Source organism: Penicillium coprophilum, assembly GCF_028826855.1.
Source record: "Penicillium coprophilum strain IBT 35676 chromosome Unknown utg000004l_segment0_segment0, whole genome shotgun sequence".
Lineage (NCBI taxonomy): Eukaryota > Fungi > Ascomycota > Eurotiomycetes > Eurotiales > Aspergillaceae > Penicillium > Penicillium coprophilum.
This window is the reverse complement of record NW_026622723.1, coordinates 6,977,924-6,994,350: the sequence shown is the minus strand read 5'-3', so window position 1 is coordinate 6,994,350 and position 16,427 is coordinate 6,977,924. Positions and strand designations below refer to the sequence as shown.

General features: G+C 50.3%; 5 protein-coding genes across 5 annotated transcripts; 4 read left to right on the top strand and 1 right to left on the bottom strand.

Moving 5' to 3' along the window:
• Positions 1-508: 508 nt before the first annotated feature.
• hexA (putative Woronin body protein HexA) lies at positions 509-2,760 on the top strand (the record flags this gene model as incomplete). Its single annotated transcript, XM_056678201.1, has 4 exons — positions 509-597; positions 1,122-1,511; positions 1,792-2,389; positions 2,416-2,760. The coding sequence occupies 4 exons, from the start codon at positions 509-511 to the stop codon at positions 2,758-2,760; spliced, it is 1,422 nt and encodes a 473-aa protein (XP_056533201.1).
• A 2,501-nt stretch (positions 2,761-5,261) lies between these two features.
• On the top strand, positions 5,262-6,788 carry N7500_007056 (M28 family metallopeptidase; the record flags this gene model as incomplete). The annotated part of the gene is made up of 2 exons (XM_056678200.1): positions 5,262-5,339; positions 5,394-6,788. The coding sequence occupies 2 exons, from the start codon at positions 5,262-5,264 to the stop codon at positions 6,786-6,788; spliced, it is 1,473 nt and encodes a 490-aa protein (XP_056533200.1).
• A 1,582-nt stretch (positions 6,789-8,370) lies between these two features.
• Positions 8,371-8,898, top strand: N7500_007055 (uncharacterized protein; the record flags this gene model as incomplete). Its single annotated transcript, XM_056678199.1, has 2 exons — positions 8,371-8,504; positions 8,613-8,898. Coding segments are annotated over 2 exons (420 nt in total), but the record flags the coding sequence as incomplete, so codon positions are not given.
• Positions 8,899-9,464: 566 nt separating this feature from the next.
• On the bottom strand, positions 9,465-10,682 carry N7500_007054 (alpha/beta fold hydrolase; the record flags this gene model as incomplete). Its single annotated transcript, XM_056678198.1, has 1 exon — positions 9,465-10,682. The coding sequence occupies one exon, from the start codon at positions 10,680-10,682 to the stop codon at positions 9,465-9,467; it is 1,218 nt and encodes a 405-aa protein (XP_056533198.1).
• A 1,034-nt stretch (positions 10,683-11,716) lies between these two features.
• Positions 11,717-15,905, top strand: N7500_007053 (uncharacterized protein; the record flags this gene model as incomplete). The annotated part of the gene is made up of 2 exons (XM_056678197.1): positions 11,717-11,761; positions 11,895-15,905. The coding sequence occupies 2 exons, from the start codon at positions 11,717-11,719 to the stop codon at positions 15,903-15,905; spliced, it is 4,056 nt and encodes a 1,351-aa protein (XP_056533197.1).
• Positions 15,906-16,427: the final 522 nt, after the last annotated feature.

The window sequence follows — 16,427 nt, the reverse complement described above, 5'->3', positions numbered from 1 at the left end:
AAGTACGGAGAACCCCGTGAAACGGGGCCACATATCAACATGGGAAGATCACTCCATTGGACGAGATTCAATGGCAATCTGACTGGAATCAAGACACGCGTCTGGTAACGCTCTTCAGATGTTTCATCACGATAGACGAGAAAACAAAAGTACGAAACTTACCGATATTTGAGACACATTTCCCAGCCTCTTGTGCGGTAAGAGGGTCTGGACATGAGCTGCATGCGCTGGCTGGCGCCTCACAATGGTTGGGCTGAGGCTGGGGACCCAAAAGAGGGTCTGAGGAGCTTGATAAATCACTCTCCAGTGGAGAGTGATTTGAGCGGTATTGGTACTCCGTAATCCGTATCGAGTATTGGTATTAATGTCCTGTATGATGTGACATGCTGTGTTGTCAATTGTGTCAGATATTGGCCAATGGCTGCCTAGCAGATGCCCAGGGCCAGAATGGAAAGCAAAAAAATCTCATTTCTTAAGCCGAGGGAGTCACCATGCCTCCGCAACCCCAATGCAATTGTGCCGATGTGATGTGATGGAGCCAAACGCGATCGGCGCCAAGAGGATCCAGATGTCCGATTCGACCCGGAGGTTGTCATGGTGATATAGTCGGTGGCGCAGTGACAATACGCGCAGGCTGGCCAGCCCCCCATGTGAAAGGGCCCGATGTGTATTGCAGTTCGGGGTATCCATCCATATGGAAATATGCCTCTCTAGAGGGATAAGATTGATTGACTAAAGGTAGAAAGAAGAGAATTCAATTGTCAGACATATTGTACAGCTCTGATAGGCCAATTCATATACCATATAGAGACAGTAAGGAGGAGTGTGAGCCTCGGTGATCAGCGGAGAACCCAAACCGGCAAGGCGGCGTAAACAAAAGGTCTGGCATAAATAAACGTGATACTCGCCAACTGCGCTGCCCTCTTTCTTCTTCTTCTTCCATTCCTACGATCTAACATTCTTCATCTCTTAAGCTTATCTTCCCCCCTCCATTCCAATCATCTATCTCGTGCAGGAAAAAGGATCTTCTCTTTTTCTCCTCCACCCCCACCTCGAGAAAGACTTCCCTTTCAAGTCTTTTCTTGTTTAGTCTTTCGAGTTGTTTAACGACAGTTCGAAAGGCATTCGAGAAGAGACGCTCAGAAGTCCGTCAATCTGGACTTTGACGCCCGTGTTCCAATCCCCTTCAGTGTCTTCCCGTCGTCGTACCGGAGTGACGCTGTCTCTGAAACTACTCAGACTAGAGTAGAGGGAGAAGTCAATTTCGATCGTACTTCGCGCGCCGAACGGGAAGATACTCGAAGTTCTGCTCCCCTTCCCGCTCCTGCTCACGGAAAGCAAGAAGTCGAGTTTCGCGTCCAAAACGAGCGTACTCGCATCGAAGAAGAGCACCCTCAGTACACGCAGCAGCCGCAGCAGTACTCGAAGTCGCACTCGCACCAGCACCAGTCCTTCCACCAGGATCAGCCCTCGCACAGCTACGCCCCAGAGGTAGAGCTCACTCGTGAACGGTATGTAATTGTTTTTCCTCGTATTAAGTTTCTGTTTTGTTTTGTCACTTTACCCCCCAGCCTCCAGAGATCCACTTCTGAAAGTGGAGACCTGCAGCTGAACTAGCATTATTTGTTGTGAGATCTCCTATCTTGGTTTAGATTGGTTACGGATTTGGTCGGGGACTAAAATTACGTGTCATCAAAACCTGATCCACTTCAATTAGCGGTGACCTGGCTTGTTTTGTTTATATGTTTACGGTACCCGTGCATGTGGGCTGACCTTTCTTAGCTACCCCAGCTACCAACAACCTTCTGTCGACTACGAGGACCGTACTCAAGTCTACGATAAAGTCGTCGAGAACCAACTCGACCTTACTGAAAGAGACTACCGTCAGCGTACCTCTCCCTCCTACGACCTCGACGTCTCTTACGACCGTCGTTATCGTCAGCCCGTAGACTCCGCCTACGGTTACCAATCAGAGTCCGTCGACGTCTCGTACGACCGGATCTCCCAGCCCCAGACCAGCTCTTACAAGGAAGACGACGTCTACCTTCGTGAGGTTCAGCCCCGTGCTCGTTACTCCACACCGTCTCAAGTAAACGTCTCTCAGTCCACTACCCGCGACACCGCCCCCACTCGCAAAATGGGTTACTACGACGACGATGGAGAGTACCACTCTTTCCGCCGTGGCGTTGGTCGTGCTGCCGACCGTGTCCTGCACCCCTTCTCTCACTCTGAGCATGAGGAGTCTCACGCCGGTGAGGTCGCTGCTCCCCGTGAGAACGTCCGCATCGTCGAGCCCCGCAACCGTGGCTCCGCTGGCGAGACCGTGCCCATTCCCTGCCACTTCATCCGCGTCGGCGATATCCTGATCCTTCAGGGCCGCCCTTGCCAGGTGATCCGCATCTCAGTCTCCCCCAGACTGGCCAGCACCGTTACCTCGGTGTCGACCTCTTCACCCGCAAGCTTCAGGAGGAGTCCAGCTTTGTCGCCAACCCTTCTCCCTCCGTGGTTGTCCAGACCATGCTCGGCCCTGTCTTCAAGACCTACCGCATCCTGGACCTCCGTGATGATAACCGCCTCGTCGCCATGACTGAGAGCGGTGATGTCAAGCAGGGTATCTCTGTCATCACCCAGGGCAACCTCTTCAAGCGCATCGGCGATGCCTTCGCCGATGGCCGTGGCTCCGTCCGTGCCCTTGTTATCAACGATGGTGGCCGTGAGCTCGTCGTCGACTACAAGGTCATCCACGGCTCCCGTCTGTAAATTTTTTTTTCTGGGTTTCTCCTAGAGGGGGTCTGGATACGCTTGTCCCTCATCCATGGTGTGATGAATAGTTATTGTTTTCTTTTCCTTTTGCTTGTGTGATTTAATTTTCTTTTGTATGACGATCTCATGTATGCAACTATTTGTGTGCTGGTGAAAACTTGAATGGATTTATCTGTACCCAATTAGCCTTGACTTCCTTGTAACTAGCTCATAATACAAAAATCGGGGCCAGGTCCGCAGTAATCTACTCCACTTTTTCACTTTTCTATCTCATATTGACGTTGGGCAGAACCACGTCTTGCATAAATTATTGGCTTGGCGAAGAATGAGTTTTGCCGTATTCCACCTATACTGTATGATGTTTCTTGAGCCAAATGCAAATATGTCCAAACATCTGCCATTCTTTTTTACCGACGTTGTTGAAATAAGTCAAGATACAGTTATCACAGATCTTGGGTCACATACTTCACAACCATGGTAGGACTGTGATGTCTCCACGCCAAACTCTGGCACGTACGGCCATTTCCAAGGTTATTTTACCTTCTACCTATACCTAGGTAGATCAATACCATGTTTAAAATGGGGACTGGAAGCAAGAAGTGGCTACCAGAATTGAGTGCACATGAGAATTATCATCCTCATGAGCTAGGAACTGAATCCATATGACCTTCCTTTAGTCGTATAATGGGATCATAACTAGGCTACGAAGTGTACAAAATAGATGCCGATCCTGAAGTCAAGCGGACAAACACTCGTCTTGATATTATGTGTATTCTTTCTGAGTGCATTTACACCTTCGTAGAATCCTGGGGCTCAACCCCGGGACTCTGTCTCCTTTTCTGTTGTATGTGATCTCGGGCATAAAATCTGAACGATTGATCTATGACGATTTATTTACCAAGATACTGTTGCACTGGGATCTAAGAGCAGAGAGCGGGTCAACATTTGGCCCCAGAAAATAAGGAGGCCTAGATTTTGATCTTCATCTTGTCTGTTCAATGCTTGTTTTGTCCACAAGGGCTTATTGGTATATCAGCTTCCCCTCAAACGTCAAGCATTCTTCTGATCCGAAGAGGGTCACTGTCAGACCTGTACAGCCCATGGCTCTTTTGCTTCGCTTGACCAGGATACTAAAATCCGTGCCTCCTCAGGGAGATTCAATTGTAGTCGGCGGGAGGCCTCTTGCATACAATTGGCAAATGATCATATAACTGCGTATGAGTGCATTGGATACCCCAAGCTAAGAGAACAGTACTATTGGCTTCTCACTGCGATGCGTGTGCTTACCAACAAGCCGAGTTCTGTTTTCGAGCTAGTCATGACTTCTGATTGTCTTCCGACTAGGACAAGTTGTATGAGCTTCGACCAGCCTCCTGTGAGGTGTACAGCAATATTGCCATAGCCTCAAAAAGGCCGGGCCTTGACCGTCTTCAAATTACAATATTCATGAGTGTCGGAGGGGTTAAAGAAAACCTCGAGCCATGCTGGCGGTCTCTCCTGAATGGACAGCTGCACCGTGCACTCGGCGTGGCAAAAGACATGAAGGATTCCAAGTTTTGAAAGATAGCCATTAACAATTCTAATTAAGATAAGAACAACTACGATATACCCGAGCCATTACATCTCCTGATTCCACTATAGAACGTGTTTACGGAGAATTGACCGGAGCTACGCCACTTCGAACTGTCCCGCTTCCAAGGCCGTCTCACAGTATGGTGTCATCTTTCCTCTCGCCGCACTACTAAAATTCACTCGGTCCGTTAAGCTTAGCACGGTCTATTCTTTTTCTCATCAATGAAGGAGGTTACCAAGATCTACTGGGTGACATGTGCAAAATGATACGTGAGAACGCGTTTAGGGGAGACTGAGATGCCGCCTATCAGGCCAAAGGTTAGGGCTAGATTGTTGCACATGAGCCGTGAGATTGCACGGGGCTAGTGGCTTGAAAAGGAGGTGTATGTTTTCATCTACGGTGAGGGGAATAATCCTTCCATGATGGTCTGTCGTGATATCTAGTATAGAATTAGTGCATTCCTGCTAATTTTCAACGCCTCAGTCAGGAATGGGTCAATATAATCAAGAGGGGCATTGCCAAGGACACCTAATAAGCGCTACGGAGTACTCCGTACAAAATAAGTGATTAGTCTTCAGGTCCTTGATGCCGCTCGATAACACTTTCCAGAGACAATAAGCGCAACCCCTCCCCATGACCCCCGCAACTCCCGGCTGTTATCACTTGGCACTGTAACCTCAGCCTTCATATTGAGAGGTACCGTCGGGGCTCCGCCTGTATAAGACTAGCCGGCCCTATAAAACTGCTTCCCCTCCGCCAAGCGTAGCAAGCCAGCCTCTTGGCATGCCCCTTGGGGTCCTGCCAATCATGCAGCAATGTCTATGATCCATCGCGTGATCCATACGGTCCCCGGCATGTCCGAAGAACAGGTATAAAAACGACCTGCCCTTGACTGAGAATGGTATCGATTCGCGCATTCTTAACGATGAAGTGGTTTTTGTTAATTACACACCTGTCCGTGGCTTTGGCTGGGGCTGGTCGGAGGAAGCACCTGGTTTCACCGGTATGTACGCATAGTATATCTTGTGTTTTATTCTTAGGTAGTCTGACTTGTTAGGATGATTTCCCCTCTGATATTCGACTGAAAGACCTCCTGAAGGGGGCCCAGCATCTTGAGGATCTCGCTTATGCGCATCCTGACCGCAACCGTGTCTTTGGCAGTGCGGCACACAATGCTACAGTTGACTATCTCTATCGCGAGTTGAAGAAGACGGGTTACTATAATGTGTATAAGCAGCCACAGGTGCACACATGGACTACTGCAAAGACCACGGTGACGCTCGATGGCGAGGCTATCGATGCAAAGGCCATGACATACAGTCCCAGCGTTGATGTTACCGCGGAGCTGGCAGTGGTCTCCAACCTCGGATGCAGCGCATCGGACTACCCGGCAGATGCTGCTGGTAAAATCGCCCTCGTGAAACGTGGGGAATGTACTTTTGCAGACAAGTCGGTGGTTGGTGCAGCAGCCAAGGCAGCAGCAGTTCTTATCTACAATAACGAAGCAGGTTCTCTCTCTGGAACTCTGGGTGGAGTCACCAGTGAGCTTGGCCCTTATGCTGCCATTGCGGGAATCACGGATGTGGACGGCAAGGCCCTGATCGATGCGGCAGCAAAGGGCGCCGTGACTTTGGCTTATAAACTCGACAGCAGAGCCGAAAACCGCACTACATTCAATGTGATTGCAGAGACAAAGGGCGGTGATCACAACAACGTCGTGTCGTTGGGAGGTCACACCGACTCAGTCGACGCCGGTCCGGGAATCAACGATGATGGCTCTGGTATTATCAGCAACCTCGTGGTTGCAAAAGCGTTGACAAAATACACTGTCAAGAACGCCGTCAGATTCTGCTTCTGGACAGGAGAGGAGTTCGGCCTCTTGGGGAGCGAGTACTACACCTCACACCTTGACGAAAAGGAACTCGCAAAAATCAGACTTTATCTCAACTTCGATATGATTGCCTCTCCCAACTACGCCCTCATGATCTACGATGGTGATGGAAACGCCTTCAACGAGACTGGACCTTCGGGTTCCGCCGAGATTGAGCACATGTTTGAGAAATATTTCAAATCCAAGAAGCTACCGTTTATTCCCACCGAGTTCGATGGCCGATCTGACTACGACGGTTTCATCTCTCGTGGAATTCCCGCCGGTGGGCTCTTCACTGGTGCTGAGGGCATCATGACCGAAGCAGAAGCAAAACTATTCGGAGGTAAAGCAAATGTAGCCTACGATGTGAATTACCATGCCGCTGGGGATGACATGAAGAACCTCAACCACAAGGCATTCCTTATCAACTCCAAGGCTACGGCTTACGCTGTCGCAAAATACGCCAACAGCCTCCACGGGTTCCCCAAACGTGTGGCACCCACTGAGGTGAAGAAAAGAGCACCCCGAGCGCATGCTCACTCAAAGAAGGCCGGATGTTTCCACTCTCAGGTCGAGATCTAATAGGTGTTTTTGCCTATTACTGATTAACATTGTTGATATAAGCAATCATTCAATTCAATGTATCTTTCTCTGACCAATTCAAATTGTTGTCTACCAGCCATCGCATACCCTGTCAAATCTTTGGGTTTAAGTACCCAACAGTAGAGATCTCTAGAGATATGTGGTGAATACAAGATTCAGGCCACGGCTAGATAGATAGCTTGCTCTATTTGAGTATCATCATTTTCTTCAAAGTGATTCTGCGCGGAGACATACATACAAGCCCCTTATATTGAAGGTACGCCATCAAAGATGCTCGGGTTTGTTGGTAAGGTCGAGGCCATCTTTGTAGGCAGGGTTATAGTGAGCAATCTTGTAGCAAATGCGATGAAAGCTTGACAAATACAAAAAAGGGTCCAAATTAAGATATTTTATTCTCAGCGTACCCCGGATAGGTATCCGATTCTGACAGATTGGTTCAATATCAGATACAACCTTGTCCACTGCTTCTGTCAACACTCTCTTAGTCTTTGTTCTGTCTATCAAATTGAGTCGATCCGAGATGATATCTCGGATTGCCTCCGGCCGCCCAGTTCTAGGTAGATAGCGGAAGGGTTTCCCGACTGTCACTTTGGCTAACTGTAACTACACGTAGTCACGTCCGTGATACATGATCGCTCACTGGACCTCCGCCTCTTAGCACACTAAAGAGCTAATTCTCACGGTTTGAGACACCTGGAACCTATGATACTCTATGAAATATGAATATAATGGCTTACTTGTTCCGGTTCGCGAAGTGGAGAAGGAAAAATCGCATCAGAAGCTTCAATTTTGTGTAGCCCTGTTATCACTCCCTACATAGAAATTGCACCAGGAACAAGCCAAAAGAAGAAATATAAGAGCAATGAGTTAAAAGAGTCAAAATCCATCCCCTGAGTTCCCTCATCTAAATTTATCAACTGTGAGGCATTACTGAGCTTCATATTGTGTTGATGATAGGTTTTCTATCAATCCGATACCTTTCCGACGAGGTTTCTTTTTGGGCTGGTCGGCCCTAAATCAAAACTAATTAACATATGAGGACCCAAGTACAATGATTTGACGATTGTTACTGCCGAATATTCAAATTTATCAAGCCAAGAATCATGAATTACCATCTAAGAAGTACCATTTAAAGAAAGTCGGTCCTCAAGATGGTCATTGCAGTCAGACAGTATCATCTTCTCCCATAAAGATAGGACAGGGTAGGGCGAACCATAGTAGAATCAAAACTACTATGCCTATTCTAGCAATTCTTATTGTAGGAACCATGGAGCCTCATCCGGCCCGGGCCCGGTATCGCGTGCCTAAGGTCTAGAATATATTTGTGGATGTCTACCGCTAGAGCTGAAGTCGTATTCCTAGGTAGGAGTAAGCGGCAGGCAGTAAGAGCGATAGTCCGTTAAAAAAATCAACAAAAAAAACCAAACTAAAACACTAAGCTGGATTTACATATCATTCAACTAGGGTTTTCTGAGATATTCCTAGATGTTGTAGAACCAAAAATAGAGGGTTGGGTATTTTCCGCAACTATATAGAGCTCGGTTAATAGTGGTATGTCTAGGCGCAGAATGGTAAAGCCAATGATGTGGCCCTGCTGTGCATTTGCCTCCCAGGTGGAGGTGCAACACCCAGGATCGAGCGCCAAATTGATGACACCAGCCTTTCATTGAGGGGGACAACGGTTAAGAGTGCTGGGTGAACGACAGCATTTGTGTAGGACTAGCGTGGTGCATTTTATAGAGGTGCTGACTTAGCTGCTCTCCCACTTTGCTCTGGCTGGTCAGGTGACGCCCAGTGAGCGAGCTTCAATACTATATGTCTCACCTCCGAAGACACATCTCTGTCGAACAAGTTCGCTGGTATCGCAGATGGCCCCGTGCCTGCGGAGATCACCAAGGCAAAGTGCGAGGCCATTCCCATCGGCCGCCTTGTTGAGCCGCTGATGTTGCGAACGTCGCTTTCTTCTTGGCGGAGCCAGCAAGCTCAATTATTAGTGGAGTTGAGATTCTCGTTGACAGCGCACGCTGTGTATAAGAGAGAAATTGTCTGTCGGCATCAGGAGTGGAAACCTATTCTGATAGGCACATAGCTCTCTAACTTTTCTCTTTTCTCCTTGCCCCAATATCATAGAAATCATGCCCTGTTTTTCTCTATAGAGCTCCACGGTGTAGTCATTCTAGAGGTGATGAGCCTTTTGATCTGCTGGGCCACAATGTACTCTATCCTCGGACTTTATACGCACTTTCGATCCCCGGATAATGTACTAAGTTGACCGATATGAATGAGTCCATCTCAAAGGTATCGATTTTGTCACTAGTCAGGCATCACCGGAGCCGCGGTAGATGCCCTCGCTCGTCAGGGAATGAACTGGCCCGAAGAGGTCGCGCAAGGTACGAATACATCATGTGCATTTTGATTCCCTTATGTCAAGTAGGCAAAACTGATAGAAAATCGCATTCATAGTACGGTCGAGCTGTACATATGTGACGAAAATGGCATCTATGACCATGAGCCAAATGCAACATAACCAGTTCTTTCAGATCACGTATTCCAATTTCCATCATGAATCTCTCATATCAATCCAATACTTTCTTCCACTGTTCCAAATGGCAAATGCAAGAAACATAATTCTCCAACGACATCACTTATCATGATTTAGTCGCGCAGACCTCTGATCAGATCCAGAATTGCCTGTGCCACCTCCTCTGGGCTTTCCTGGGGCGTCCAATGCCCAACCCCATCCACGAGCCGAATAATACGCAGGTCAGCGCAGGAAACCCCGTTCTTCATCTTCTCGATGGCACCAGGCTCTTGATAGTTACCCCAATCTAGCTTACCAGAAACAAAAGCACAAGGCGGCTCGAGCTTCTTCCCAGCAAAGACATCAAAATCCTTAGTATGCCGGCCTCCAGCAGCGGTGCGAACACGATACCAATTCAATCCACCCTGGAAGCCCGTGCGGCCATACTCACCCGCATAAACAGCAAGCTCCTCATCCGGCAGCCACGAGTGCGAGGCCAGACTGTCAGACGACTCATGTGCCATATCGCGCGCTACCGTCGCAGGCATCGTCTCCTTCAACGGCATGATGTAATACCCAGGCAATTGGAGCAAGTTAGCCGCAGACCAATTCTCAAGCGGATGTGGCCGATTTCCCGGCCACGAACCACTCTTCAGATGAAAGTATCCCCGCAAAAAGCGATGCATTTCCTCGGGCTCGAGGTTTGACATCTCAGGCCCAGCCTGCTTAGTCGAGTAATACCACTTATAATGTTTGTGTCCGAGCTCCGCAAGCGCCTCATGGATCCCCGCCGCAGCAGCCGACCCCTCGGCACCGCCCGCACCGCCTGCCGCTGCCGCCGTATTAGACCCACCCGCGGCGGCATCCGCGTTCGCCGTATCGAACGGTAGGTCCGGGGCCCCGTTGAACGGATGGCTCATGAGTGCCACACTCTGGAAGAAATCAGGGCGCATTAGGGCGCACATGGCGGCCGATACAGCACCGCAGTCGTGGCCGGCGACGCAGCGGACGGAGCGGTAGCCTAGCGCGTGTACGAGGAGCACAATATCACGAACCAAGCTGGACAGTGAGAAGGTTGAAAGGTCGACATCCTCATAGCTGCTCGTGTCCCAGCCTGTGGTGCGGCCAAAGCCGCGTTGATCTGGGGCTACGACGTAGAAGCCTGCTGCCGCTAATTTAGGGAGCACGCGACGCCATGAGTAGGCGATTTCTGGAAAGCCATGCAGGAGGATGATCAGTGGTTTTTCCTTTGCTGTAGTTTGGCCAGCTTCTAGGATGTGGATGTTTAGATCGCTGGTTTGGATGTTGCGGCTTGTTATGCCTGCGGGGAGGGGGAGGGGTGGGAGGGTCATTGTCGGGATTGGGGTCTCGATGTGATATGTAGAATGTCAAACGTAAGATAGTACAGTAAATCCTTCTATTTATAATGAGCCCGTATATAACGAACACCTGGTTTATACAATCGGAAATCAGTGCTTTATTTAATTCATTATATAATAACGAAACTCTCCTACGAAGGTCGTTGGTTCATTTTATTTCCTGCTATATCCGTTATCTCCAGGCTTAGTCAGTACCTATGACTGTCCAGGGCAATCAAAATGTCGTGCTGGTCGATCCCTACCTGTGTTGTACTTTGTAGAAGCTCGGTCCTCGCAGGAGGCCGCTCCCTTGGAGTGAATCCTTCTCTCGAGGTAAAAGTCTGTCAATTATAAACCTGTAGTAGAGGTATAGAAGCTATGATCACCGTAAGTAGAGGAGTATCACCGAGTAGAGAGTCTTTTGACATATCATTCTGTGCAAGCCACATATGTATATATATTCCAAGATAGATGGGAACTGGACTTCGCGCAAATCTCGCTTTAACTAACCATAGGCCGTGTCTCAATTGATTCGTTTTCATAAGAGTTGCCTGCATATGGAATATACGGAATCTATGGGAAAATATTTAGCCCAAATATGTACCGAGGTGATACGTGTGAAGACAACATAAACAATGGGTAAAAAAACCCAAGGCGGTAAACCACCTTGGATGCCTGAATCAAAAGTCATGACGTCCATCTCGATCTCGGATCTGCCTGGATCTGTCTAGCCCTGCTTTGATCTTTTTTTTTTTTAACCTTTCTCCCTGTTTTTTGAATGCTCTATCTCATTACTCTCGTATCTCCTTGTTTCTGAATCTTGACTTGGTCGATTCCTCCCGAGTTGTTCCCCCTCGGCTTCTCAGCTTCTCAGTTCCCACGTCTTCCTATAGCTACCCATCGCATCATCAGGAGATCCACATTCCCTTCATCCACTTCGATCTCGGATCCCGGCGCTGCACCAAGCAGTGTCCGGCCATCCCATCTTTGGCCCGCTCTATCCTCTAAAAGGCCCGAGACTCTGAACAATGGTCTTCAATCGTCGCAAGAGAAGTGCCTCTGTCCATCACCAGGTGTGTTCTACGCGTCAAATACCAAGGATAGCAGATTCTCTACCTGCAAATGGGTCCTGCAGGGTTCGATGCAATCCGACGGGTACCTGCGACCCATGCATGAATATGAAACTAATACTTCCCTTCCTACTAGCCACTCTCTTCACCCGCCGCGCAGTCTGCGCAGTCCGCCGCCAGCCATGCTTTCCTAAAATCCCAACCCTCCTCAGCCAGCTTGTCTTCCGCAGCAGCGGCAGCAGCGCTCCGAAACTCCACGCCTACCCCAACCCCCATCGAAAATGTCCAGACAAAACGCATGGTCCAGCGACGTAGCTCCACCCAATCGCAGGTTAACCCTGTTGGCGCTCGGCGCTCAGCCAGCGTGGGTGGAACGCTACGCCGCTCCAGTAGCAATGGTTCAATGAGCGCACGCACCTTTCGCGACCAGTCCCCTCATCGCCCAGCTACCAGCTCCGGACCGGTTGGACCCCTCCCTGTTCCCGTCGATGTGCCACCCTTACCTGCTGTCCCGACTCAGTATACACCGCGGAAACTGCCAACTCGGCGTGCACTGAGTATGGAGCCGTCGATTCGTTCGCCTCCATCGTCTCCTCCGCGCGCTGGGCCGAGGGGCGTGGATCGGGAACATGGGCGAGGGTCTCCGATTCAGCTAGCTACGCATCAACGTGTAACCGGTCTTGGGGCTGTTCCAGAATTGGAACGATCAGCCAGTCGAAATTCGGTGAATTTCTCGTACCCCCTAGGCTCGCGACCTACATCGCCGATTGCGATACCTGAGAATAATCCGATGAGCCTCCACGATGCTATCCAAGAATCGATTGCTGACGTATCTGACAAACATCCAATGGGGAAGCCTAGGGCACAGGCCTCAAGCCGTCTACAGGGAAGCCCTATTGTAAACAAATCCGGTCCTTTAGCGGGCACCGCAGTTGTTGGAGCCCAAGCGGCTGGCGTGCCAAAGGGCAGCTCCAGTGCGGATGTTCGGGCTGGAAAGGTGCAGAATTCGCTTATAGAGGCCGATCCTCTAGAGCAATACACCGGTAACGCAGTGCCTGCTGTGGCCAGCGTGGAACGTGAACACCCCTCCTCCCGACCTCTTCCTGCGCGGTTGCCATCTACTGTCCAAGAAGAAGAAGAGCCCCGTGATAGGGACACAAACGTCAAAGATATCAGCTTGCGACAAGGGAGCGACCGGGTAACGAGTGCATCACCAACTGCTGATCACGTAGAGGCAGTGCCGGTGCCCTCATCACCCTCGACGGAACTGCAAATAGGGCAGCAGCCACATCGTCAGTCGAGCAGCCCAGGTCGAACTGCTCGATTTTCCAGGTTGCTCTCCGTGGCTGGAGCCGGCGATCAAGTACACCAGCCTCCGCCTAGATCAGTGTCTCCTGTCAAATCAGCCTTGAAACACCCAAGAGGAACCTCTTTATCGCCTAATAGGACGGTTGAGGCCACCGGTCGAGTTCTGCAGTCGAGCGAGTTATCAGATGGTACCTCAGTGGCATCAGACGAAGGATCTCGGGTAGATACCAAGAAGAAGTCTGCCAAGGTCAGTTTCGATGATGAGGCCGAAATTGTCAATCCAGCAGCCAGTCCTCCTACCTCGCCGGAAGATTATATGCCTGATTCACCATCCGGTGGTAAAGCAAAGTCTCGTATGAGTTGGCTTGGTGTTGGCAAGAAGAAGTCGCCCACGGAATTCGCGAGCGACGATGACTGGGATGTAGTCATGAAGCCTCGACAAGTTCTTCCATCTTTTGGTAGCATTAGAGGTAGCCGGGGGGGCGGTCTTGAGAGATCGCCAATCCCAGATTTCAGTGACAATGAGTCCAGCTCTTCGACTGAATCTGATATGGCGTCAAGGTCGGGTATATCGCCTTCAAATAGCCACCCTGTCAACAGTTTACCACCTAAGACACAACAAGATGAATACCTCCACAGACGCGACTTGAGCGCTCTGGAGCAACTATCTGTCAACGGCACTTCGCATAAACTGCATTCCGATAGCAGCCTAGGAGCCAAACGAGCCGCCAGATCCACAGATGACATCGCTGAGAAAGATCCGAATTCCAGCGCGGGCTCAGGACTATGTGTGCCTGCTATTGCTGTCGAACCTGCTACGCCCCCAGCAGACGAAACCAAAGAAAGTTTCGACATGAAAAGATCTAGCTTAGACCAGTACAGGATTCCGGGCGAATTTCCGCCCTCTACCTCCGACCGCAGTCTCGATTCGACTGCGAAGAAGGCTAACACCCAAGCCGTGGCGAGCGCCGTGCCAAAGCTGGACGACTTGGATGCAGAGGAGTCATCTGGTGATAGCATCTACAGCGATGCCGCGGAAGATATTGACGGTGATGGGTTTGGATCCATCAATGCTATCGTCGATAGTCGGTCAGCCCCTAGGTCAGCACCAATTGAAGGGAATGCGAGCGAATCTCGGGATGCAACGCCGAGGCCTATCGACAGAGCCGCCATCGTGGATAGTAAGTCACAAGGTGTGACAGATCAACCACTTGAGGATGCCCGCTGCATGACTCCGACCCAAGACTCGGTCAACCGCCTAGTAGAGGAATCCCCTGCCTCTTCGGTTGGCTATGGACTTGGTTATGCACACCCGCCGATGCCAGCCGATTTGCAAACTCGCATTGCGACAGCTCAAAATGGTAGCGTCCAAGCACAACCCACTACACGCACCCGCCCTATGTCGGTGGATGTGAATGGCACGTCTCGTATGCAGGATCCTCGGTGGTCGAGCAATGATAATTCCCCACAATTTGGCAAAGCCAAACAGCGCCCACTCTCTCTTGGTCCAAATTTCCACAATCCAGGAGATCAATCTGGTATTCCTGGCGCTCTTCGCCGGAAAATGTCGAATGGAAGTGATTCTTCAAGCAGCTTCAAACGCTCTTCTCCGCGTGGAGATCCCCATTCCTTGCGCCGGACAATGAGAGCCGGTGGTGCTGGTGCTGACGTCCGAACGCAAGCCGCAGCAGAACGCAACGAATCTCCCCTTGAACATCGCCCTCTTTCATCTGGCTCCTCGAATGGCACAATGCGTAAGACTCTCCGAGGACCAGCCGGAGGTGAGCGATATTCGTTTTTCTCAACGAACAAGAAGGCACCAACGAGAGCGAAATTCACCAAGGCGCCCCCTAAGTCGGCGCGCACAACTCGGTTTACAAATTCAGATGGTGAGGACGAAGCCCGACCCCAGGTCTTCAGAAGTCGATTCGCAGATTCCAGTGATGAAGAGCCCGGAAGTAATAAGTTGCGCCCTGTCCGCGGTATCCCCCGTCGCCAAGGTGCCGACGACGGCGACTCGACAGAGTTAGAAGATAGTTCGGAAGAGAGCGCCCGGTACCAAGCACAACCGGTGCTTGCATCCCAGCCAATGGCCTCTTCACCCAGAGCTCACAGGAAAAATGCACCAAATATGTCTGGAATGGCCGCTGTGGCCAAACAACGCGGCATGTCGCAGAGAGACTTGGAGGAGTTCATCATGGCGCCTCCCCGTGGTCGGAAGGCAGGACTTCTCACCCGGCTTGGCATCAAGAAACCCAAGAACTCGGATAATCGAGCTCGCGAAGCTGACGTCGAAAGCCCCTCGCGAAGAGACATTCCCTTAGAGCCATCACCTCTGGAACGCGATCAATTACGCAGCGAGGGCCTGGTGAATGAAAATCGCGGCATCACCACAACCACAGTTTCTGCCGGGAACCCTGAGCCGACTCGCCCATCCAGGCTGGTGAAGAGAAACTCTAAACGCCAGTCGACAGGAGCAAACCCTTGGCCGCTCCATTCCGGTGCCAAGGGAGAAGACCCTCTACAGCCAGTCGCGGAACAGCCAGACAACGCTTCGTCGTCTCTTTTCCAAGCGCAGGAGTCCGCGCCGCCAGCAGAGGGTGCAGGCGCAGCACACAGTCGTGGCGCCCTTGTCAATGGGAATGGCGCTCACAGTACATCCCCGATTACGAAGGAGCCCGAAGTACCCCGCGACGGACCAGATCCGAACGATGACAGCACTTCTGAGTTCACAAACCCCGATGACCATGGTTCTTCTGCGCGCGACGTCGTGATAGCTGGCTCTGGACGAAAGAAACGATTCCCTCTTCTTCGGAAGGCATTCGGTTTGCGCGCTTGATCATGTCGCGGATCTAAGCAGGCGTCTTGTGACCATTATTTTGAGTAAAACGATTGGACAGATACCTATGTTTCACGTTCCAGTTCAACTCCTTTTTAACTCCCTTCTTCAGTTACCATTCTTTCTGCCCCTTTTCTTCCTCCTTCTCTGTGGGAAAAGTTGGGGCCTCAGATGGCTACTGTTGTTCTTTCCTTCGAAAATCGATTCCATCTTCGCCAATATCTAATCTCTAATGACTGATATACGCCCTTTGGTTTGCTTCTTCTGGCTCGCATTCTCTTTCTTTCTCCTCTTTTGTTGGCTGTGGCCTATATTCACTTTTCTCGCTCTCTTTGGGAAGAATTTCGACCTGTAGCTGAGTGCTACGCTTTCCCTTTCCTTCTTGCTTTCTATTTTCTCTTATCTTCCGGTGTGGCCCATTGGAGATGTTTGCTTCCATGATACCCTCGTTCTTCCTTCCCACCTTGTATTAATGTCGTTCTTTTGTATCCCAACCCCTATCCCTAATAAGGGTTGGGTGAA